Raw genomic sequence first — 26,119 nt, 5'->3', positions numbered from 1 at the left:
TGCAGGGAAGAAGCATCTACACAACATATGTTTCAAGGGACCTGGCGTATATGGCATACTGTTCTTAATATGTTTGCTCCCCTTCTTGGCGCTATGTATTTTAACCAAGGCCACCTCTGCGAGAAAGGTTGTTTCCCTAGGTGGAGATTTTTCCCTGAAGTTAGGGAGGGAATGAAACCTCTTAACTAAGTGCCAGGCGGGTAGTTAATCACTTTAACTACAAACAATCACGCTTAAGCTACATAATCTTTACTCCCTGGAATGGAGATAAGAAATGCCCTAACCTTTGGAGTAGAGATTGATAGGATTGGAATCAACTGGTATAAATACAGATGTAACAATACAATGAGAAACAGAACCTAGAGACAGAACCTAGAGTGAAACAGAACCTAGAAACAGAACCTAGCAAGAGAACCTGACTGAAGAACCTAGAGACGGAACCTAGAGACAGGACTTGGCTGGAGATCCTACACAGAACCTAGAGACAGAACCTAGCGAGAGAACATGGCAAAAGTTCCTGGACAGAACCTGGCTACAGAACTTGGCTGGAGAACCTAGACAGAACATGGCAAAAGAACCTGGATAGAACCTGGCTGGAGAACCTGGCTAAAGAACCTGGCAACAGAATCTGGCGGGAGAACCTTGCTATGCTGATCAACTGAACTCTGCCTCCATGTCATTCCTTCTTCGCCAACTCCATCCACACCTTTGGGGACCCCTGGACCCGCTGGGGTTGGACCCCAGCGATATTCCATTGATCTATACCTCTGTTTTTATGCCAGTACCATACTGTTTTAAGTATTGTAGCATAATAATAATAGTTTGATATCAGGTAGTGTGATACCTCTCACTTTGTTCTTTCTCAAAATTTCTTTGGCTGTTTTCAGTCTTTTGTGGTTCCATATAAATTTTAGGATTCGTTTTAATTCTCAAAGAATGCCATTAATATTTTAATATTGGTTACATTGAATCTGTATCTTCCTTTAATAAGGACATTTTAACAATATTAATCCTTCCATTACATGAGCAAGGTGTATTCTTCCATTTATTTGCTCTTCAATTTTTTTTCCTCCATTGTCTTATAGTTTTCATAATACAGGTTTTGGTTAAATTTATTTCTAGGTATTTTATGCTTTTGATGCAATTGTAAATGGAATTGTTTTCTTAATTTCTCCTCTTGATCATTGGTTATTGGTGTAGAGAAACCCAACTGATTTCTGTGTATTAATTCTATGCTGTGAGTTTATTGAATTCATTTATTAATTCTAATTGTTTTTTTTTCTTTCAGTCCTTATGGTTATGTCATCTGGAAATAATGAGAGCTTTACTTCCTTTTCTATTTAGATGTCTTTTATTTATTTTTCTTGTCTGTTTGCTATAGATGGGAGTTCCAATACTATGTTGAATAGAACTAGTGATAGTGATCATCCTTGTCCTATTCCTGATCTTAGAGGAAAAGCTTTAAGCTTTTCACCAATGAGTATTATATTACCTATAGGTTTGATCATATATAGCCTATGTTTCTTGTATACTCACTTTGTTGAGAGCTTTTTGTTGAATTTTGTCAAATGCTTTTGCTGCATCTATTGAGATGATCATATGGTTTTAACCCTTTATTTTGTCAATGTGATGTATCATGATGATCGATTTATGGGTGTTGAGTCAGCCTTGCGTTCCTAGGATAAATCTCACTTGATCATGATGTATACTTTTTTTAAATGTATCATTGAATCTGGTTTGCTGATATTTTGTTCAGAATTTTGCATCTGTGTTCATCACGGGTATTGGCCTGTAATTTTCTTTTTTTGTAATGTCTTTGTCTGAGTTTGTTATCAGGATAATGCTGGCTTTATAGAATGATTTTGAAAGCATTCCTTCCTCTTCAGTTTTTTGAAATAGTTTAAGAAGAGTAGGTGTTGATTCTTCTTTGAAAATTCACCTATAAAGCCATCTGGTACTGGACTTTTATTTGTTTGAAATTTTTAAAAATTATTGCTTCAGTTTCATTGCTAGTAATCAGTTTATTTAGATTTTGCATTTATTCCTGATTCAGGCTTGGAAGGTTATATACTTCTGGAAGATTCATCCATCTCTTCTATTTTGTTGAATTTGTTGGAAAACAATTGTTTGTATTATTCTTTAATGAGTTTTTATATGTCAGTGGTATCACTTGTAAATTCTCTTTCATTTATGATTTTATTTATTTGGGCTCACTTTTCTTGATGAGTTTGGCTAAGGGTTTGCAATTTTGTTTATCTTTTCAAAGAGTCAGTGTTTTAGTTTATTGATCTTTTCAATTTTTAAAATATCAATTTTGTTTTTTCTTCTCTGATCTTCACTGTTTCCTTGCTTCTGTTTCCTTTGGGTGTTTTTTTCCCCCTAATTCCTGTGGGTGTTGACTTAAATTGTTTATTTGGGATTTTCCTTTTTTTTTTTTTTTTTTTGAGGTAGTCCTGCATAGCTATAAACTTTATTCTATACCTGCTTTTACTGTATCCCATAAATTTTGAAAAGTTTTTTCATTTTCATTTGTTTTTATGATAGTTTTTGATGTTCTGTTTGACTTCCTTTTTGATACATTCCAATTTTCTTGCTGGAGTTGATTTCTAAGTTTCATGTTATTGTGATCAGAAAAGATGCTTAATATGATTTCAGTCTTATTGAATTTATTATGGCTTATATTGTGATGTAATATGTGATTAATTCTAGAGATTGTTCCATGTACACTTAAAAAATGTATTCTGCAGTTTTTGTTTGAAATATTCTACAAATGATATTAAATCAATCTGGATTAAAGTGACATTTAAGACCATTATTTCCATATTGATTTTCTGTCTGGATTATCTATTCATTGATATGAGTGGGATATTAAAATCCTGTACTATTGTAATACTGTGGGTCTCTCCCTTTATGCCATTAGCAATTGCTTTATACTTTTAGTTGTTCCTGTGTTGGATGTGATAGTTATGATATTTATGTTTGCTGCATCCTTTTCTTGGATAGAACCCTTTATAATTATGTAATGTCCTTCTTTGTATTCTTAAAATATTTTTGTTTAAAAGTATATTTTGTCTGAAATTGCTACCCTATCTTTCTTTTCATGGAATATCTTTTTCCATCCCTTCACATTCAGTCCGCATCTTTCGATTTGCAGTGAGTCTCTTGTAAGCAGCATATAGATGGGTCTTGTTTTTAAATCCATTCAGCCACCTTATTTTTTTTTATTGGAGCATTTAATCTATTTACATTTAAAATAATTGTTAATAAGTATGTACTTATTGCCATTTGTTAATTGTTTTCGTTGTTTTTATAGTTCTCTGTTTCTTCTCTTGATCTCTTCCTTGCGGTTTGCTGGTTTTCAGTAGTTGGGTTTTTTTCTCTTTTTTCTTTGTATATCTTTTGTAGGTTTTTGGTTTGTGGTTTACATGAGGTCTATGTATATCTATAACAGTCTGTTTTAAGTTGATAAGCATTTAAGGGTGAATATATTCTAGAAGGACTACATTTTACTACCCCATCCGAGCTGTATGCTATTGGTATTATGTTTTGTGTTTTGTATATCCTGGCTACTTATTGTTTGAGTTGTGTTTGATACTTCTTTCTTTTGATCTTAGTATGTTTTCAATGTGTGATTCACTGTATTTATTTAATATTTGGCTTAACCTGTGAGATTTTTCCCTTTAATATATATATTCCTATTTCTGAATATGGCCTGTCCTTTTCTGCTTAAAGAAGTCCCTTTAACATTTTTTGTAAAGCTGGTTTAATGGTGATGAACTTCTTTAGTTTTTGCTTTTCTCTGGAAAACTATCTCTTCTTCAATTCTGAATGATAACCTTGCTGGGTAAATTATTGTGTAGTTTTCTTTCTTTCAGAACTTTAAAGATGCCCTGCCACTTCCTCTAGCTGGTAAAGTTGTTGCTGAGCAATCAGCTGATAACCTTATGGAGTTTCCTTTGTGTGTAATTCAGTTTTCCTCTTGTTTCCTTAAAGATTGTGTCTATATCTTAAACTTTTGCCATTTCAGTTACAATATGTCTTGGTGTAAGTCTCTTGGGTTCATCTTTGTTTGGAAATCTTGTGCTTCATGGACCTGGGTGTCTTTTCCTTTCCCAGCTTTAAATATAGTTCCTGTTCTTTTGTGTCTTCTCCTCTGGGATCCCTGTAATGCTAATGTTTGGGTTCTTGATGTTATCCCAGAGGTCCCTTAAATTATCCTCATTTTTAAAAATTCTGTTTCTGTTTTCTGTCCTGATAGGTTGATTCCCATTGTTTGTCTTCAGGATGGGTTCTTCTGTATTAGCTAATTCCCTCTAGTGTGTTTTTCATTTCAGTTACTGTATTCTTCAGACCTGGTTGGTTCTTTATTATCCTTTCTACCTCTTTGTTTAAGTTCTCCCTAAGTTTTTCTATGTCACTCTCAAGTTTGGTGAGCACCTTTATGATATTTCTTTGAATTCTTTATTAGGCAAATTGCTTATATCCATTTCCTTAGGTTTTTTTTTTTTCTGCACATTTTTCTTGTTCTTTCATTTGAGAGAGAATTCTTGCATCTTTTCATTTAGTTAAAGTGTCTATGTTTGTTCTATGAATTAGATGAAATAGCCCTCTCTCCCATTCTTTGTAAAGTGGCCTTATATACCAGGGTCCTTGGTGTAGGCTGTGTCTGTCAGGTGATTTTGGTCAGCCAGAGGAACTGAGCAGGTATCAGGTGTCCTGGACACTGGCCCACTGAGCTGAAATGGCTCCAGGTAGGGAGGCCAGGTGCATGTAGTAATGTCCTGTTGATCCTGTTTTCTCCCGTTGTTTGGGACTGAAATGGGTTTGGGTGATGTGTCAGGTACACTCTGCAGTTACCTTGCTGGTAGGCCAGAGTACCTGGATAGAGCCCCTGCCACCCACTCTGTGGAGGCAGAAGGGGGGGGTAAGCAATGGTGCTCTTTGGCACCTCCAACAAGGGATAATCCCCGCAGTCTCCAGAGAGCTCCAGTGGCTCCCCAGACTTCTCTATAGAGTCTCTCTCATTTGTTGTACAGAAAGTGGTCTTATGTAGAAGTGACCTCTGGCTTTAGTGCCAACTTGGAGGCCAGCAGGGAGGCCAGGCATCTGCACCACTGAGTTGTTCCTGCTTGCTCCCTTTTCTGGAGGCAAAAGGATTGGGCAGCAGATCTGGGAAACTGCTGTGATTTGCAGGCAAGCCACAGCCCCTGAACAGAGATCCCTCCTGCCCTAAGGTGTTCACAGGCGTCTCCAAGCCATGGAGTTCCTGCAGCTCCCAGAGGGCTTGTGGCTTTCCCAGCTTTCTCCATTCGGTTGTTGTTTGTTGTTGAGAAACTGTTTATGAAGCCCTTAGCTATCTTGCAGGAGTAATTACTCTGTATATATGTGTATATTTGTGTTTGCTCATGGGAGGGGTTGAGTTCAGACCTCCTATGCTGCCAGCATCTTGGACTTTTTCTTTCTAGTTTTTAAATGTGTAATGCTAGGTGGTTTATTTGAAATTTTGTTTGTTTCTTGAGCTAGACCTGTAATGCTCTAAACTTCCCCCTTTGTACTGCCTTTGCTGCATCCCACAAATTTTGGTATATTGTATTTTTATTTTCATTTGTCTTTATGTATCTTTTGATCTCTTCTTTTATATCTTCTTTGACCCAGTAGTTGTTTAGTGGCATGTTGTTTAATCTCCGCATATTTGTGATTTTCCCAGAAAATATGTTTGGTATGATATCAGTCTTCTTAAATTTATCAAGATTAGCTTTATTATCCAGTATATTATCGCCCCTAACCACTCTGCCTGTCAGCCTGCTCACCCCCAACTGCCCCCCCTTGCCAGCCTGATCGCCTCCAACTGCCCCCCCCCCCCCCGCCGCTGGGCTGCTTGCCCCAACTGCCCCCCACTGCCGGCCTGCTCTTTCCTTGAGAATGTTCTGTGTGCACTTGAAAAGAATTTGTGTTCTGGCATTTTGGGATGTAAAATTCTATAAATATTAAGTTGATTCACCCTGCTGTGTCATTTAAGGCCCTTATCTCCTTATTGACTTTTTGTCTGGATGATCTATTCATTGCTCTCAGTGGGGGATTCATGTCCCCTACTATAATATTATTTTTGTCAGTTTCTCCCTTAGGTCTATTAGTAATTGCTTTATATATCTTGACTAGAGGCCCGGTGCACAAAAATTTGTGCACTCGGGGCGGCGGGGGGGGGGGGGTCCCCCAGCCCGGCCTGTGCCCTCTAGAAGTCTGGGACCCCTCGGGAGATAATGACCTGCTGGCTTAGGCCTGCTCCCGGGTGGCAGAGGGCAGGCCCAATTCCTAAGTGCAGCCCCTGGTCAGGCTCAGAGCAGGGCCGATTGGGGAGTTGGGGCGCCACCCCATCATGCACAGAGCAGGGCGGATCAGGAGGTTGCAATGCCACCCTCAGTCATGCTCAGGGTAGGGCCAATTGGGGGGTTGGGGCACCGCCCCCTGTCACACTCAAGGCAGGGTCGATGGGGAGGTTGCGGCGCCACCCTCTTTCACCCACAGAGCAGGGCCCATCAGGGGTGTTGGGGCACCGCACCCTGTCACACACAGAGCAGGGCGGATCAGGGGGTTGGTGCGCTGCACCCTGTCAAACACAGAGCCGCAGGGCAATCAGGGGATTGGGGAGCTCCCCCCTATCAGGCACAGAGCAGGGCAGATAGGGAGGTTGTGGCCCCGCCCCCTGTCACACACAGAGCCACAGGGCGATCAGGGGTTTTGGGCGCTGCCCCCTGTCACGCTGATCCCGGTGCCGGGAGCCTCGCTGCTCTGCTGATCCTGGTACCGGGAGGCATATTACCCTTTTACTATATAGAATAGAGGGCTGGTGCACGGGTGGGAGCCAGCTGGTTTGCCCTGAAGGGTGTCCTGGATCACGGTGGGGGTCCCCACTGGGGTGCCTGGCCAGGCTGGCTGAGGGGCTGAGGGCTGTTTTCCTGCTGGCAGTTTACTAAAAGCTCCCAACTGCTCCTTGTTTTCTTTTTTTTTTTTTATTCTGGGCCAGCTTTAGCTCTGAGGCCTCGCTGCTGAAAACATCGATATAATGTTGCTAAAGCCCGGCTGACTGAAAGCCGGTTTCTGGGCTTTTGTTTAGCTTCTTATTTGCAACATAGTACATAGTTGCTTAGAGTTGCAACTGAGAGGCCGGAAAGTGAGGTGGGGAACGTTGGAGTCCGTAGTCACTGAAGCAAGGGAGCCTCATGTTTGCTTCCAGCTGCCTGGCTGCCGGCCACCGCCATCTTGGCCGACAGTTAATTTGCATATACTCACTGATTAGCCAATGAAAAGGGTAGCGGTCGTACGCTAATTACCATGTTTCTCTTTTATTAGTGTAGATACTTCCAGGTTGGGTGCATACATATTAATAAGTGTTATGTCTTCTTAATGAATTGTCTCCTTTATCATTATAAAATGTCTATCTTTGTCTCTTGTTTCTTTTTTTTTTAAATCTCAACATCTGTTTTGTCTCATATAAGTACAGCTACACCCACTTCTCTCTGGATGCCATTTGTTTGAAGTATCATCTTCGCCCCTTCACTTTGAGCCTGTGTTTGTCTTTGTAATTGAGCAGCATCTCCTGCAGGCAACATATAGTTGGGTCTTGTTGTATAATCCATACCTCTACTTTGAGACTTTTGATTTGTGAGTTCAATCCATTTATAATTAGGGTTGTTAATGATATATGAAGATTTACCACAGTTATTGTATCCTTTGTTTTCTTGTTGTTCTATTTCCATTGTTTGTTTTCTCTTATAATTATTTTTGCTATTTTAATTTGACAGTTTTCTATGATTTTATTCTTCATTTCTTCTTCTTTTTTAATGTTTTATCTCAGCTCTGGATTTTTGTTTTGTGGTTACCACTAGGATTGTGCAAAATGTGTCATACATACATACATATAACAGTCCTTTTTCTTCTGATTGCCTCTTCATTCACCTGTACTATTCAATCCTCTTCCTCCTCTTTTATCATTTTGTTGTTGCAAATTATCCCTCTTTATGTTGTGAACTTGTAATCTGCAATAGTTACAATTATTTTAATGCCCTTCCCCCCTTTAACCTTTATGTTATAACTAGTGTCCCGGAGCATGAAATTCGTGCCTGGGGGGTGGATGGGTGCAGTGTACCTCAGCCTGGCCTGTACCATCTCCAATCTGGGACCCCTTGGGTGATGTCCGACTTCCAGTTTAGGCCCAATCCCACACCGGCAGTCGGACATCCCTCTCGCAATCTGGGACCGCTGGCTCCTAATTGCTCACCTGCCTGCCTTCTTGATCGCCCCTAACCACTCTGCCTGTCAGCCTGCTCACCCCCAACTGCCCCCCCTTGCCAGCCTGATCACCCCCCACTGTCCCCCACTGCCGGCCTGCTCATTCCCAACTGCACCCCTGCTAGCCTGCTTGCTCCCAATTGCCCCCCACTTCCGGCCTGCTTGCTCCCAACTGCCCGCCCGGTCCCCCCCTGTCAGCCAGATCTCCCCCAACTGCCCTCCCCTCCTGGTCTGATCACCCCTAACTGCCTCTGCCTCAGCCCCGCTGCCATGGCTTTGTCCGGAAAGGCATCTGGAAGGCCTCCTGGAAGGTCTCCCACTCCAATTAGCATATTACCCTTTTATTAGTATAGATAGAGGCCTGGTGCACGTGTGGAGGCCGGCTGATCTGCCCTGAAGAGGATCCCGGATCAGGTTGGGGGTCCCCTTAAGGGGCGTGGCCAGCCTGGGTGAGGGGCTGAGGGCTGTTTTCAGGCTGGCCAGACCCTCTTCAGGGTGGGGGTCTCTGCTGGGGGGCGTGGCCAACCTGGGTGAGGGGCTGATGGCCATTTGCAGGCTGGCCAAGCCCCTGGCTTTGTCCAGAAGGACGTCCAGAAGGTCTCTGGAAGGTCTCACGGTCTAATTAGCATATTACTCTTTTATTAGTATAGATTATTTAATAAACTACTCTGAAATAGATTTTCAGTTTCCTGCTACTATCTATTAATCATCTTATTCATCTTTTTGTGTACTTTTGTGTTTTTGTTTCCAGTAGAAGACGTCCTCTCAACATTTCTTATGTGCAGTCTTACGGTGGTAAATTCTCTCAGCTTTTGTCTGTCTGGGAAAGCCTTTATTTCTTCTTAATGTCTAAAGGATAACTTTGCTGAATATCTTATCCTTTGCTGATGGGTTCCTCTCTTTCAATATTTTAAATATTTTTGTTCACTCTCTCCTCTCTTGTAGTGTTGCTACTGAAAACATTACAGAAAAGTCTGGTGATGATCATCTAATGGAGTTTCCTTTGTCGGTTAATCTTTATTGTTTCCTGGCTGCCTTAAGAATTTTTTCTTTGTCATTGATTTTTTTTTATTTATTTTTTTAAATATATTTTATTGATTTTTTACAGAGATGAAGGGAGAGAGATAGAGAGCTAGAAACATCGATGAGAGAGAAACATCGATCAGCTGCCTCCTGCACACCCTCCACTGGGGATGCTCCAACAACCAAGGCACATGCCCGTGACCGGAATCGAACCTGGGACCCTTCAGTCCGCAGGCCGACGCTCTATCCACTGAGCCAAACCGGTTTCGGCTGTCATTGATTTTTGACAGTTTGAATAAAATGAGTCTTGGAGAAGCTCTTTTTGCATTGATATAAGTAGGTGTTCCGTTGGCTTTCTCTATTCTAACATCTAGTTCTTTGCATAGGCTTGGAAGTTCTTGTCAATTATTTCTTTAAGTGGGATCTTTGTTCCCTCCTCTCTCTCTTCTCCTTCTGATATACCGTATCTATTATCCTTATATTGCTTTTATTTTTTAAATTTCAACTCTCAGTTCTCTCTCTTCTTCACGGGTTATTTTTGTAGATTTCAGAGAGGAAGGGAGAGGGAGAGAGAAACATCAATGATGAGAAAGAATCATTGATTGGCTGCCTCCTGCACACCCTGCACTAAGAATGGAGCCTGCAACCTGGTCATGTGCTCTGACCAGGAATTGAACTGTGACCTCCTGGTTTATAGGTTGATGCTCAACTGCTGAGCCATGCTGGCGGAGCAAGTTCCCTAATTCTTTTTTCCATCTGGTCTGCTCTGTTTCCAATGCTCTCTAGTGCATTCTTTGTCTCATTTATTGAGTTCTTTGGCTCCAGAATGTGTTTCTTTTTTTTATAGTTTGAATCTCTTTTGTAAAGTACTGCTTTTGCTCATTAATTGTATTCCTGAACTTTTGACTTGCCTTTCTGAGTTTTCTTGTATATTGTTGAGTTTCTTTGTAATTGCAGTCTTGAATTCTCTGTCATTTAAACCACAGTCTTCCATGCCTTTGAGTTTGGTTCCTGGAGATTTTTCATTTCCTTTCTGTGCTCCCAAGTTACCCTGTTGTTCATGGTATTTGATGGGTTGTTTCTCTGTGTGTGCATTTGAGGTAGAGATCTTATGGCTCTGCTCCACCCCTACAGTAATGGTTTCCCAGCCACCTCAATACCAGCTTTGCCTTAATGGGGAGGGTGGAAGGGAAATGCCTTTTCTAGGAAGAAAACTGCTTCTGCCCCTCTGACCCTCCAGGTTGTAGTGTGAGGGCTGCAGCCAGACTTCTCCCCCACTGTTGTGCTCCTTGATCGCTGGAGCCAGGATGGGCACCAAACTGCATCTGTGGTCACGTCCCTGTCCTTTCCCTGTCCCACCTCCCCTCCTGTTCTTCCCCCATCCCACCTTCCCTCATTTCAACATGCCCATCTTCAGATGTGCTAATGCATAAATATTTCAGGTGTGTTTGTGTGCTGAGCATGGGATCTTTGTTGAGTTATAATTGTCTTGAGATAAATTTAAGAGGAGAAACAATGGAGTCTTCTCACTCTTCCATGATGCTGATGTCATCTCTCCCAATTTACTTTTAAAAACCAATTGCTTTCGAAGCCTGTTTGGCTCAGTGGATAGAGCGTTGGCCTGCAGACTGAGAGGTCCCAGGTTCGATTCCAGTCGAGGGCATGTACCTGGGTTGTGGGCACATCCCCAGTAGGAGATGTGCAGGAGGCAGCTGATTGATGTTTCTCTCTCATCGATGTTTCTAGCTGTCTCTCTCCCTTCCTCTCTGTAAAAAATCAATAAAATATATTTTTAAAAAAACCCAATTGCTATTAGGTAACATTTTTTGAAGCCTAGTTTTTAGTTGCTATGTATACTTGAAGCATATTAAAATAGTGTTTCTTGAAACATACTCTGTAAGTTAAACTTTTTCCATGTTCATTTGGCTTTGTGAAGTATTTTTATAGGTACTTATTATTCTACTCAAATTATAATAGTGATACAATTTTAATAAAGAGGAAATAAGCAATATACTTTTAACTGGAGGTATTTATTTCCTTCTCTATTTGATTTTCTTGAATTAGCAGATTCTGTGTGGTAAGCTGTTGCCTCTGCATTTCAGATACTATGCCGTCATGGTGACTATGTTCTTCACGGTCAGCTTGGTGAACAACTATGCCCTGAACCTCAACATCACCATGCCCCTGCACATGATATTTAGATCTGCGAGTACTGCTGCTCAGATCAGTGAGCAGAGGCTGACTATCATCTGAGAAGGCCGAAAGAGAGCAATATGAAAGTGGATGGTTTACTTTTTATCTATCTCAGGTCTTATGGGTGATTGATATAAGGAAAGTTAACATTTTCCTGAGAAGCATATTTTAACTTTTAATTTCCTTCATCTGGTTGATTTTATATTCAAACTTCCTATGAATGTTCTTTAACATTTCTCATCACTTTTTGTTTCTTTCTTACATAAAATTACATTTATTTCTAGTAAATGAAACAGACCCTTCTTTCATTTCGTTCTCTCTCTCTCTCTCTCTCTCTCTCTCTCTCTCTCTCTCTCTCTGTTGTTAATCCTCACCTGAGGATATTTTTTCATTGATTTTTAGAAATAGTTGAACAGAGGGAGAGAGAGAAACATCGATGTGAGAGAGACACACGGGTTGTTTGCCTCCCTGTATGTGCCCCGACCATGGCTGGGGATTGAACCTGCAACCCAGGTATGTGCCCTTGACCAGGAATCAAACCCACAATCCTTCAGTGCTCAGGCCCACACTCTAACCATTGAGAAACACATGCCAGGGCCAGACCCTTTTCCTTCCTGATTTTTTTTTTTTTTAAATCAGAGACTTGAGATAATTAAATAAAGGAAAATTCTTGGAGGCATGCTTCTTCCAAAGCAGTAGAGGTTTTTTCTTTGCCTCATGTATGGTGAGAGATCTGTGTTCAGTATATAGATAAGAACAGTTTTCCCTGGAGGGCAGAAAAGACTTCAAGGGAAATATAGTTAGGGTTGCAGAAGAATACAAAACGGGTAAGGATTAGAATTGTAACATTTTGGTGTGGTCTGAGTTTTTTGTAAGATCAAATGTGTTATTTCTAAAGGCACTTCCCAGAGCTAATTATAATGACTAAGATGACCCTCACAGTATTGAGCACATAGTAGACTTTCTATGAGCACTTGATGAAGGACAGACACCCTTCCAGATAAGAGAGAGATCTCCACATAACTTCTTTCCTCAAAACGCAGGGGGGGAGGAGAAACGTAGTAAAAGCTCTTATAAATTAGATGGAAAAGTTGACAAAAATAAGCCTGTAATAAGCTTCAGCTATGAGTAGTTATTGAGAATTGATCATTGTTATCTTCATTGTCATCTTTAAAAGGCATAATTATTTTGCAAGATAGGTTTTTATGGCTTATACTTTTTGCCATCATAAGAACACCTGGACCTTACTAATTATTCATCCTAATCTTCTCCTGCCCAGATGTTTTTCCCTCTTGGAGATGTTCATTTTTATCTTGAAGTATGTTGTCTTTCCCTAGTGCACTAAAACTTCCTCTTGTCTTCTTTTACAGGGTTCTCTAATTGCCAACATGATTCTAGAGATTATCATTTTGAAGAAAAGGTAAACAATACGCTTTTATAATTTATGTTTAGGAAGCACATTCTTGGCCCCACCTATAGGCTAGGCATGTGGATTACTTTTCTCCTGCTAGAGGGGGCGTGCTCCTGGCCTTCTTTGTTTGAGTTCTCTCTGTGACAATGATGTGCATTCCTGGAGCAGCTGACCAGGTAGGGGGTCCCACCTGTGCAGCAGTGTTCTCTCTGTAGAATTAGTTCTTAGCATCACTGAGTCCTTACATCCATCCTAACCTATGAAGCCAATCGATTGAGAATTTCAGTTCCTTTGTGGTCACCAGAAGCCACATGTGACTATTCACATTTAACATTTAAATTACTTAAAATTAAATATCTAGTTTCCAAGTCTCACTGGTCAGGGTTTAATTGCCAGTAGCCACTTGTGGCTGTTGGTGACCATATTGGAGAGCCCAGGATGGAGCATTTCCAGGCTCATAGTTGTGTGGGGCAGTGCTGTCAGAGAAGGTGTTCATTAGTGCAACAGAGTGAACGAAGGACTAATCGTGCACTTAGTACAAAGAAAATTCCAAATAAAGCCCAAGTGGCCAAGAAGATAGAATGAAAAGTGTCAGAACTGTTCTATGTGACTGTCACCAATGGAATGTCACGTCTGGTCTCCCCTCCCCAATGAAACAATCTGTTGGTCCACAAACTTTTAGAAACTTTGTTAAGCAACACCAAGGAAGGGTGTGTGTAGCAACCAGTGGGCACCCTGATCCTTGCACATGAAGACTTACATGGGCTCTGCTGGTGATTTATACTCTCAGGCACCGTCTACTGAAAACATCCTGTGGAAATTGGTACCTGTGCCTTCCTAATGTGTTCTTGTTCTTATTTCTGCAGATACAGTATATTCAAATATACTTCCATTGCCCTGGTTTCTGTGGGGATATTTATTTGCACTTCCATGTCAGCAAAGCAGGTGGTAAGAATCGGTTCACAAATCATTTATATTCACTGCTTGCCACGGGGCCCAGGCACCAGGTACTTACTAATGATACAAAGAAGGGAGAGAAAAAGGTAGCAAACATTTCCCTTGTGTCCAGGCCCATTGCTTGTGGTTCTGGTCTCTGTACCTAGTGTTTTTTCTTATTCCCTAGACTTCCCAGTCCAGCTTGAGTGAGAATGAAGGATTCCAGGCATTTACATGGTGGTTACGAGGCAAGTATGCTAATTACAATAATGATAATTGCCTCTGCAGTTCTGTTTGCTGAGTTTTCTCCTAAGGGACATGTTTCTTGGCAAGAAGTGTTAGCTAAACAAATGATGCCACAGGAGAGAGGCACCTGGGATCATAAGTCTGAACCGCAGTGTTCAAGAAGTGACAGAAAGAAAACGTCGAGGTCATGGTGGTATGTTCTGTGACATGGAGCCATGTTTCTCTGTTGCCACTGATCTAGGAAGAAAAGTACCTGCCTGCCTGCCCAGTACCCTGTGGGTGCTTGGCTGTCATCCATCTCTTTATGACCTGTCTGCTGAGTACAGGCTTCTTCAGAAGGGCACGTTGTAGCAGTGGACTCTAAGTCTCCAAGGGACCCATTGCTAAATCTTAGATTTATTTTTTTCAGAAGTTAGCTCTTCCTCATGGCAGTGTTCCCAGACCTGACTGGTCAGCAGAATCTCCCTGGAATTGTATCTCTTTGTGGAAGTAATGAGACAATTCCTGTAGTGCTTGGCCCTCCCGTTGTGAGATACAGAGGTGATGCTCCTGCCAAGTGCTTTCTGTGCTGGCAATAACAGGTTGAGACTGACCAGGCGAAAGAGAAAAAGCAAGGAAGGAACTGGATTCTTGCTTCTTGGCTTTGAAACTTTACACCCCCCCCCCCTTTAACACAGAAAGATCTTCATGAGCTATTGGAAGAACAGTATCTATTAGGAGAAATTTGCAAAGGATTTGAACAAACCACTTACGGAGGAAAATATTAATGTCCTGTAATTTTTATGTTCAGACTAGAACTAGTCTAATAAAGAAATGCAACTTGAATATAAAATGCAGTATATTTTTATTTTTTAAATATATTTTATTGATTTTTTACAGAAAGGAAAGGAGAGGGATAGAGAGTCAGAAACATCGATGAGAGAGAAACATCGATCAGCTGCCTCCTGCACACTCCCCACTGGGGATGTGCCCGCAACCTAGGCATATGCCCTTGACTGGAATCGAACCTGGGACCCTTGAGTCTGCAGGCCGACGCTCTATCCACTGAGCCAAACCTGCTAGGGCATCTTTTTATTTTTGATCTATTATATTTGCAAGATAATAAATTATTATTCTCTTTGCTGCTGAGGGTGCAATAGGACAACCATGTTCACATAAACTGTTTACAGTATAAATTGACGTGCCTTTCTGGAAAAAAGTATGGGTTAGGGTTAGGGTTAGGCTTAGGGTTTAAGGTTTTGGGCTAGGGTTAGGGCTAGGGCTAGGGCTAGGGCTAGGGCTAGGGTTAGGGGCTGGGGGTTAGGGGTTAGGGCTAGGGCTAGGGCTAGGACTAAGGTTAGGGTTAGGGCTAGGGTTAGGGTTAGGGTTTAGGGTTAGGGTTTACGGTTAGGGTGAGGGGTGAGGGGTGAGGGCTGAGGGTGAGGGTGAGGGTGAGGGTTATGGGTAGGATTTATCATGGTCAGTATTTCCATAACTGGAATAAGAAGATGTGACAACAGGAGGATGACTGAGCAAGGGAAAATCTGGTGACATATTTAAGGGCATATGAAAGGATCAAGCTGCTATGGCTGTTACCACATGTACAAATGATCTTTCCCAGGAAGTTGCTGGGGTCCAGCCCCAGCAGGTCCAGGGGTTCCCATGGAGGTGTGGACGGAGTTGGCGAAGAATGAATGACACAGAGGCAGCCTTCAGTTGATCATCATGGTTGGGTTCTCTTCTTATTGTTCCATTACATCATGGTATGTTTCAGGAAACCTTCTACTGTTCCTAGTTTCATGTCCATAATCCTGTCTCTAGTCTCTATCTAGTGCTGTTGATTTTGATCTTGTCTAGGTTAATCTCTTGTGTTCCATTATAAGGGCTATTCCAAGGTCACTCTTCTACTGCTCTACTGATAAGCTACAAGAAAGTGACTGAAGGAGCTTATCCTACCCAGTCAAGGTCATGTCCTCCCAGCCTTGCTGCTTGCCTTCCCTAGGACTTCCCTGTGTCAGTGGGTCTCCAGGGGTATAGGTTCTGGTACTCTCCCTGGTGGGCAAAACCCTGGGGATGTGGGTCAAGCAAGTCCCACATTTATTGCCAATGGTCTTAGTCCAAGTTCTTCATAAGTAGTACATGGTATTTCTGTAATACTAGGGGGGGTTACTCATTGATTTCCTTCCATAGTCCTGTTAACCCCTAAGCTGGGGAAACGACCATTTCTCGGGGAGAGGGTCCTGGTTAAAACACATAGAGCTTAAGAGGGGGAGCAGAAATATGTCCTACACGCCAGGTGCCTTGAAAAATGTAAGCTGTGCAGATGTTTCTTCCATGCAGCGACTACGTCAAACAGCAAGGGTGGATCGGCTCCCAGTAGGGAGTAAAGTTAAATATTTTACAAGAAGCCAAAATCCTCACGTAATACAATCAGTCATCCCAATATCGCCAAAGGTATAGGAGTTTGCACATCACCGCAGTCTATTCACATCATGAAGGAACTAGTCCGCGGAGGCGGTTTCCTCTCTTTTCTGAGAAAAAAGGGGATGAAATTTTCATCAGATGCTGCTTCCAGGTGTCGCATTTCAAATGAAAATTGTATACCCAGGAACCATGCTGCAAGGAACTGACTAGAGGTGAAAAGAATATCCTGACAACTGGTGACTTTGAAATGACTTGTCTAGAGGATGGTGGGTTGCAGTCATCTTTTGACTTCAAGCAGATTCCCCTGAAATGGGCAACACCCGACGCTCTTAAGAATGGGAGATACTGTTCCGAGAGTGATGCATGGAGCATTGGCATCCTCCTCCAGGGGACCTTCAACTTAGGGGTCTGTATATACCCTTTTTTGCCACTGGGGGGAGATTTTTATCCATCTTTTCAGAGTTAAATGAATCGCTGCCTTTTTCATTACCTGAAGAATTTTGACTCCCCCCCCACCCCCCGCCTCACGCCCCCTTGTTTTTCTCATTTGGAGAAGAATTATCACATGGATTTTCACTTTTGTGTTTTTAAACTGCCATCGTTCCATTTTCTCCTTTTCTTCGCCTCTTCCTTAGGTCTGGTAGCACCTCCCGGTCATTGTTTGAGTGATGCCGTTTCCGACCTTTTCTGTCCTTTTCATCTTTTTTCTCTCTTTCCCTGGATCTACTTTCCCTTGACTTGTCCAATCCTTTCCTGCCTGTTTCTCTCTCCTTACTCTTGATTAGTGGTGAAGAAGTTGTCTCCATTGAGTTATCATTCTCATCAGCACTGCTTTCATGAGATTTAGATGCACTTCCTCTGGAAGATGAAGAAGACCCACCAACAGGCCCATTGTGTACTGCGTTCTTCGGAGTGGGGTCTTTGTGATGAAACTCATTTTCAGGTATCATGTATGACTTCCTACATTTCAACTGCCCAGAGTAGCCGGTAGCTAATGCATGTAGACTACACCTTTTCCCTTTTTCTTCTTGGCAGATTTTATGCACTCTTTTTTCCAAAGCCTGACCCAGATTTAAAACTTTCGAGTAGCAAGGAAGTATTTTTGTTAGCACAATCAAGATATTCCTCATTGAATATATTCACCTATTTCAAGGCAATGTACCGATGCCTTGGTTAGTTTGTAGTGCCATTTATGTACCACATGTCGGAAATTTTCATTGTCTAGTTGATCAGCTTGATTTCCCTGATCAAATCCAGTTGCCCGAAGTATAGTAAGGAATCCTGGGTGGTTTCCACATTCTTTTTCATATGTGGCTCTATCACTGTGCCACCTAGTCACAGTCTCTAACATACAGCAAAGAAAGCTCCCATATTGACGCGCTTCATTTTCAGTACAGCTTGCCACTGTGAAAACGATGTCAGAGAAAACTCAATCGTAGCAAAGAAGTGTGGAAAAATTTGGAGTTTTCTCTTGATGTACCAATTCAACAAAACGAGCACAGTAAACAGCATTGACTGCTGAAAAAATACATCAAGGAAATATACACAGCTGTAAAAATTTTGTGATGGTCTCCTTTGGTGTAGACTTGGCTAAAAGCCCGTTGTCCTTTTCCAGTTTCAGTCTCTGTAGAACTCGCTGTACATGTTCCATCTGTTTCTTTTCTTTTTCAAGCAACTTGTCCCGAAGAGCACTACAGTGCTCCTTTTCTTTTTTCTTTTTCTCTGGAGGCATTTCTTGATTGTCATCAAGTGCTCTCATCTGGACTTTAAGTTTACTGACTTACCGTTCATAGCTGGTGTGTGGAACTGCAAGGTCATACGTTGTCAGTGACCAGAATGTGGCATAGAATCGAGGGCTGATGTCATCCCAGACATTGGAAAAGTGCAATGAGACTACCGCTTCACGGACAGATGCCATCACCATTTCACAGGCTGCTATGTACTTGTGGACTTTATGTTGCTGTTTACTTCCCTTGTCTGATTTTTTAAGTTCATCATATTTGGATGAGATATGGCGTGCATATGTTGGCCTAGACAAGAAAAATGCTGCATCATGGGGTATATGAAATTCGTGATAAAGCACATCAATCAAAGGCACTCTCTTTGTGTACTCTTCTGTGCTTAGATTCAGTGCTAAAAATCCACCAAACTGTACCAGGGTATCATGACACTGGTCATAGAGCTTTCCCACCAGTTCCACATCATTCTCTCCACCCTCCTGTAAGATCACCCTATCCCCCTGCTGAGCTATCATCAAAACAAGGGGAAGAGCAAGGTCATAGTCCAATAGGGCATCCTTTAATCTCTGGGAGGATTTTTTAGTGTTTCTGGTCTGGCCACAAGAACCTCCCTCAGCTCTTAGTTGCTCTCCACCAGTCATGGCCTCTAGTTGCTCCGCTGTCATCGTCTCTTCCCTCGTGATTTCTATTCCTGCCATTTTATGTACCACTTCTTGCAATATAAGCAGGCCAATGCTTCTGCCTGCCTTTAGCTGATTAGCCACATATTGCAGAAGACCAGCCAGATCCATTGGATATTTAGGAAAGACTGCAGCACAGAAACTAACAAGAGGCCGAAGCCAGCTTGAACTGGTTGTATCGTTGTGTTTCATCCTTTCCTTTTCTGGATTTGCTGAAGCCTCAATGATACAATAGGCCAAGACATCGTAATTCAATGAGGTGAGGCATTCCAGTGAATCTACTACAGGTGCCATCAAGTCATCACACGTCTGTATTTTTGCCAAGATATAATCAAACAAAATAGTTGGATTGCTGTGGCTCAATTTCCCAATTTGTCTTCCAGAAGGCCACACATTTTCCTTGGTGAGATGGTTCATGATCTCTCTAGCTTTGTCTATTGTTCGAGCTTTAACTTTTACTAAAAGTAGGGACCTGTTGTAAGTTTCGTCCTTCCACTGGCCATACAGATGATATCTATGCTGATATGGAAATGTTTATAACATTCCCCATAGTTCCTCAGTCATACAAGCATTGCAGTCCATTAGATAAAGAGATGGAAGTAGGGCCTGGTCAGTAATGCCAAGTAAACAGCTAAGAATAACGTCCACTTTCTCTTGATCCTCTTGTTTCCTTCCATCAGACTGAAGCTCCTTCATAAAGGATTCGCCTATGCGCACCACTTTTGCAAATAAAATGGGATCCCAAGAAAGGTGGGGACCGAGGTAACAGAACATACTGAAGGCATCTGTCCTCAAATCCTCAAAGCTCCCTGCTTGTTTTAGCGCTCTCTTATTTTGCAAAGCACGAACAGGTGAGCCTTCAGCACCTTTAGGAACACCAACTCTTCGGGAGAGAGGCTCAATAGTTATGTGAATAAGCTTGCAAATAGCAAGAGCTATCAGCTTGTGGGAAGCAACATAGTATGGAGCCATCCGATCCATCATGTTCTGTGCATGCTGCCAATCGAAATCTTTAATAAGGCTTCTAACAAACCACATTTTTGGTTGTCAGGTGGCTTTTCTACTTTCTCCTCCTCCTCCTCTTCCTTTGCCTTCTCTTGCTTATCCATTTTTTCAGAAGACAATACAGCCACCGTTTAGTTTTTTAAGAATGGCCTTAGCTTCCAACATTTCTTGTTTATATTCATCCATCATGCAATTATCAGCTGAAAGAAGATGTACATAGAGTTCATTTAAATCAATAAGATTACCTTGTAGGAGCACTGCTGCAACACTGTATAAAGAAGAAGGAGTCTCTCCATTTGGCTCCTGGTAACACTTGAATTTGAACCCAAGTATATGACAAAGTGTTTGCGGCTCACACATATTCACACAAGATTCTAATAAAGATATAAAGAAGTCATCACATTCTGGTCTGCATTCAAACACTTCTAAAATGACACCCAAAACTCTATTGGGATCTAGATGAAAGCATCCTATTAAGGATTTGATATTTTCTAAGATTACATCACCAGTCATATTTCCCGATAAATCTTGCCCCAATTCAACAGTCAGCTTAGCATAGCCTTCATTCTCTTCTCTTAACAAGTTGAACTTTTGCTGCGTATAAAAGAGTTTTGTCTTGATTTTCACTGATCTTTGATGGAATTGCCCTGATTGCTTGATGAGTCCTAATGATTCCAATGTTTCTGGATCCAGGCGTTCCTTTAGAATCGTGTCTGAAACGAAATACAAACACACTGATACCAATTGCGTAAAACAGTCTCTTTTGCCCTTCTAAAACGGTTGTCTCCATATTTAACATGCAAAAGACATCAGCAACAATGGAAGGCGCATCCTCACGAAATTCGCTGATGTCATTGAAAACATCAGCTGCTTGTTCGGGCTTCAGATTTCCTTGAATGACATGGTGTGATAACTCATAGAGAGCTCGCTGGAAATCTCTGTAAGTCGAACTGCCGTGGCTCTTGTTTTCGCTGAGAAGCCAACATAAGTCCAACAGGTCGCCTCTCCCTGATTTCTCCCAGTTATTTATCCACTCGACCGAGACCAACACCGACGCTACCTCCATCTTCCCCGCCTTAGTGACAGAGGCCAGGAAGTGCCTCATCTCAGCGTGGGGTCAACGGGAAGTACAGCCCACGAGGAATGCCGGGAACTGCGCCTTCGCTTTTCGAGTTTCAGGCCCCAACAATTTCTAAAATAAAATAAAATAAACAATGAAAGAGCATATTATACCAAAGATCACTCTATTAAAGTGCTCCAAAAGTAGTCTCTGCGAACAGAAGGCCTGGGCCGCTCACCTTGCTGCATTTTATAGCCCAAGAGCTTGGTGGGAGGAGCCAGAGACCCACCAATCAGCCGGCCCCAGGACTGAAACGCCCTCACACATTGGAGGTCAAGTTTAGGGTGGGGAAGCTCATGACCCAGGCTAGGCCCCCGCACGGCCCGCCCTTCAGGTGGCATTCACCAAAAGCATTTCAAGGAAAGGTTCTCCTGAACCTGGCTGCGATGCCTGGTTGTGCGGACTCCTTGGACCCAGTACCCGTGAAGAGTGTTGAGGGGGGGAGGTTATTTTATTTTATTTTATTATTTCTTTGCTCATTTCTCTTCATTCATTGCAATTGATTCTATTTCTGGGCAATGAATGGTTACAAACATCGGTCCCATTTGTATTTTTTTAATCAGTAGAATTTCTGGATTTTAAGGACTATTTCAGTGCTTATCGTTGCCTGTCACATATCTGTCTGTCCTTTCCATCCGTGGCAAACGGATGCCCTTAAACCTAGTGAATTTACTAAAAAAAAAAACTTAAAAATGACCTTAACCACATGCTTCATTTGAAAATTGACATGTAACTCTATAAAATCCCTGTTCACTGTCTCTGCTATCCAAGTTGTCAACTGTCCTTGAATACATCTAGCAGTGATGGAGTGTAGTGTGAGGTAGGGCTTTACCTTGGGGGTGGATTGGGGTGTGTGTGTGCGTGTGTGTGTGTGTGTGTGTGTGTGTGTGTTTCGTGTGTGTTTCTCCTGGTTTTTCAACCTCCAATGTAAGGAGAGGCTGTTCATTTGTCCTAAGTCAAGAGTCCAGGTAACCACACAACAAAAGTCTATGGGAGGCACGCGAGAAATAAGAGAAAATAATTCAAACATAGCACTACAGAAAGTCCTCAACTGCCGGAAGCCGGTCCATCCTTGCTGCTTGACACAGTCGCTGCAGGAAAGAAACATCTGCACAGCATATGTTTCAATGGACCTGGCATATATAGCATACTGTTCTTAATATGTTTGCTCCCTTTAGCGCCATGTGTTTTAACCAAGGTCACCTCTCCGAGAAAGGTTGTTTCCCCAGGTGGGGATCTTTCCCTGAGGTTAGGGAGGGGATACAACCCCTTAATTAAGTGCCAGGCAGGTAGTTAAGCTACATAATCTTTACTCCCTGGAATGGAGATAAGAAACGCCCTAACCTTTGTAATAGAAATTGACAGGATTAAAATCGGCTGGTATAAATACGGATGTAACAAGACAATAAACATCAGATCCTCATCAGTTCCTAACCAGAACTCCGACCAGAATTTTGGCTGGAGATCCTGGCTATAGGTCCTGACTAGGCTGCTGATCAACTGAAGGCTGTCTTCGTGTCATTCCTTCTTTGCCGACTCCATCCACACCTTTGGGGACCCCTGGACCCGCTGGGATTGGACCCCAGCAACTGGCGCCCAACGTGGGGCACGAAGGTAAGTCCCCCCGTACTTGGGACGTACTTGGGACGGATAGGACTGCACTGTAGGGTGCTGCAGACCCCTCCTATAGAGGATAAGTAGGGTAAGCGGGTAGTTAGTACAAAACTTAGATTGACAAGATGGGTCATACTGAGTCTAAAGAAAAAAGACTCTGTGTTAATCTTTTAATGCATCTGCTTGCTAGCAGAGGAGTTAAGATTACTCCCAGTCAGATAGAAAGTTTTATAGAATATGCATGTCAATGGGTTCCTGAGGATGGAACTGTTAATTTAACAACTTGGACTAAAATAGGAGAGCAATTTATGAATTATCACACCTTCCATCCGCAGGACCAGAAGGTCCCAGAAAATGCCTTTCCCCCTGGAATTTAATTCGTGGCATCTTGGCACCAGAGGCAGAAACTATTGAACGTTCTCAAACTTTAAATAGTCCCTCGGATCCACCTAGAGAAGACACATCATTATTGTCTCCAGCTCAATCTAAGAGCAATTTAGCTATGCCTACTGATCGGAAGGAGAATAAATATCATAAACATGATCATTGTTCCTTTCCAGTCAGTAGAGAGGAGAGAGGCCCTCCCATTCAAAACAGGCTCCCTAAATTAGAAAGGAAGCCTAAACCAGGTCCTGCGGCTCCTAGGAGCTCCATGTCTAAATTTCAAAGGGCGATAAGAGAAGCTGAAGCTAATGGAGATCTTGAGTTCTCACTCTGCTTCCCAGTTGCATATGAGAATGAGTTTGATGAGGACGAAAGCCCCACCTGGGAGGCTATACCTTACAAAATACTTAAAGAATTAAAATTGGCCTGCTCTGAATATGGACCTCTATCTCCTTACACACTAACCTTGGTAGAAACCCTAGCCAATAAATGGATGACTCCTTATGATTGGTCACAGGTTTGTAAATCCTGTCTCTCAGGAGGCAATTACTTATTATGGAAAACTGAATATGATGATCTTGCTAAGAAAGCTGTAGCCACTAGCAAAAATTCCAGAGGAGGAGTAACCCTAGACATGATATTAGGAGAAGGTGATTTTAACATGGCTCAGGAGCAAATGTATATGCCCAAAGAGGCACTTATTAAAGTAACCAGTTGTGCAGTAAATGCCTGGAAATCCCTACCTTATACAGCAGGAAAAACAACCTCCCTTACAGAGATTAAACAGAAGGTCGAGGAACCATATCAGGATTTTCTTTCTCGCCTCATACAGGCAGTCAAGAGAGTAATCAATAATGAAGAGGCTGCCGATATCCTAATCAAACTGGCTTTTGAAAATGCTAATAATACCTGTCAGGCTTTATTAAGGCCGATTCGCAGAACGGGAACTATAAATGATTTTATAAAACAGTGTGCTGATGTAAGTCCAGCATTTATACAGGGTGTAGCTATAGTTGCAGCTCTCAAAGGGGAGACATACCCTCAATATGTACAGGGCATAGGACAAGCCAGCAATAATACAGGTAATAAAAGAAATATGAACTGCTACTCTTGTGGCTTATCTGGGCACTTTAGCAGAGAATGCCCAAATAGAAATAATAATACTCAAGCCAGATGGCAAGCTCCTCGACAGCCTGAAATACATCAGGGAATAATATTAATCCTCCAAAAACCATTTGTCCCCGATGTCAGAAAGGATTCCATTGGGCAAAGGAATGTAGATCGAAATACCATAAAAATGGTCGGCCTTTAAATTCTACAAATCGCTCCCAAGGAGGTTATATCCCATCACCTAAATTGGGAAACTTGAGAAGGGGCCAGCCCCAGGCCCCTGCAATAATAGAGGCATCGACCCTCAACCCCTCTGCTGCAAATTTCAATCGTCAGTGACCTCTTCAGAGCAACCCCAGGCAGTGCAGGATTGGACCTCCATTCAACCACCCACGCAATACTAACCCCAGACTCGCCAGTAGCAGCCATTCCTGCAGGAGTGTCTGGGCCGCTGCCTGAGGGAACTGTAGGATTAATATTAGGGCGGAGCTCCATCTCGTTACAGGGGATCTTAGTCATCCCAGGAGTTGTTGATGCAGACTACACAGGAGAAATACAGATTTTACTTTTCCCACCCACCACAACTATACAGATTCAGCCCAACCAGAGAATTGCCCAATTACTCCTGTTACCAATACATAAAATAGGGACAGCTGTTACCCAGGAAGCTAGAGGGGCCGGAGGCTTTGGATCTAGTGATGCAGCATTTTGCATACAAGAGATCCATGCTACTAGACCTACAAAAATTTTACAAATTCAGGGAAAACCAATTGAAGGTATATTGGATACAGGAGCAGATGTTTCCTGCATAGCAGGGAAGGATTGGCCCTCTTCATGGCCCACGCACACCACCTCCACTTCCCTAGTAGGACTAGGCAAGGCATCTAATGTAAAAAAGAGTTCTCAGATTTTAACTTGGGCTGATGAAGATCAACATTCAGGAAAATTCTGTCCCTATGTAATTATGACTATCCCATTTACATTATGGGGAAGAGATATCTTGTCTCAAATGGGAGTTCTATTATATAGCCCCAGTGATAGAGTAACATCACAGATGATAGACATGGGATTTAATCCATAAAAGGGATTAGGAAAAGAAAGTAATACCTCACACTCCTCGACAGGATTTATAATTGGGGCCATTGCCCATAGGACTGCTGATCCCATAGTCTGGAAATCATCACAACCAGTATGGGTCGAGCAATGGCCCTTAACATCTGAGAAAATATCAGCAGCCCGACAATTAATTGATCAGCAATTAGCAGAGGGACATATAGAGCCATCAAATAGTCCCTGGAACACACCCATATTTGTAATAAGAAAGAAATCAGGCAAGTGGAGACTTTTGCAAGATCTAAGAGCCATAAATGACACCATGGAAGATATGGGCTCCTTACAACCTGGATTGTCCTCCCCTGTGGCAATTCCACAGGAGTATTGTGTTGTTGTTATTGACTTACAGGATTGTTTTTTCACTATACCTCTTCACCCGGCTGATTGTCAAAGATTTGCATTCAGCATACCATCAGAAAACTTTAAACAGCCTTATCAGAGATATCAATGGAAGGTTCTCCCACAAGGGATGAAATATAGTCCTACATTATGTCAAAAGTTTGTAGATAAGGCATTGCAAGTTATTAGAAAGAAATTTTCAGATCTATATCTTATTCATTATATGGATGATATTTTGATGTTTAATTATATGGATAGCTCATACAGATCGGGCTACTTTACAGGAAATTCTTACTCAGACCGTCCTTGCTTTAGAAGAACATGGTCTAAAAATAGCCCCAGAAAAGATTCGGACTGAACCTTCTTTTTCCTACTTAGGCAGAATATTACATACCTCTACTATCACCCATCAGCCTTTACAATTAAGAAAAGATCATTTAAACACATTAAATGATTATCAGAAACTATTAGGTGATATCAACTGGGTCAGGTCATATCTAAAAATAACCACTCT

At 42.0% G+C, this 26,119-nt stretch overlaps 1 protein-coding gene and 1 pseudogene across 1 annotated transcript in view; one reads left to right on the top strand and one right to left on the bottom strand.

The window, feature by feature from the left end:
* LOC139000730 (nucleotide sugar transporter SLC35B4-like) overlaps window positions 1-14,815 on the top strand; it is a 44,654-nt gene extending 29,839 nt beyond the window's left edge. The window contains exons 3-7 of the mRNA XM_070402805.1: window positions 11,415-11,517; window positions 12,876-12,925; window positions 13,783-13,864; window positions 14,040-14,104; window positions 14,776-14,815. Coding sequence (XP_070258906.1) covers window positions 11,415-11,517; window positions 12,876-12,925; window positions 13,783-13,864; window positions 14,040-14,104; window positions 14,776-14,815 — 340 coding nt within the window. The remainder of the gene's footprint in view (window positions 1-11,414; window positions 11,518-12,875; window positions 12,926-13,782; window positions 13,865-14,039; window positions 14,105-14,775) is intronic.
* A 669-nt stretch (window positions 14,816-15,484) lies between these two features.
* LOC139000728 (THO complex subunit 2-like) lies at window positions 15,485-20,991 on the bottom strand (annotated as a pseudogene).
* Window positions 20,992-26,119: the final 5,128 nt, after the last annotated feature.

This window comes from Myotis yumanensis, unplaced genomic scaffold, assembly GCF_028538775.1.
Source record: "Myotis yumanensis isolate MYYU_CA2020_CCGP unplaced genomic scaffold, mMyoYum1.0.hap1 SCAF_27, whole genome shotgun sequence".
NCBI lineage: Eukaryota > Metazoa > Chordata > Mammalia > Chiroptera > Vespertilionidae > Myotis > Myotis yumanensis.
The sequence above is the reverse complement of the archived record's forward strand: the minus strand, read 5'-3'. Positions and strand labels throughout refer to the sequence as shown.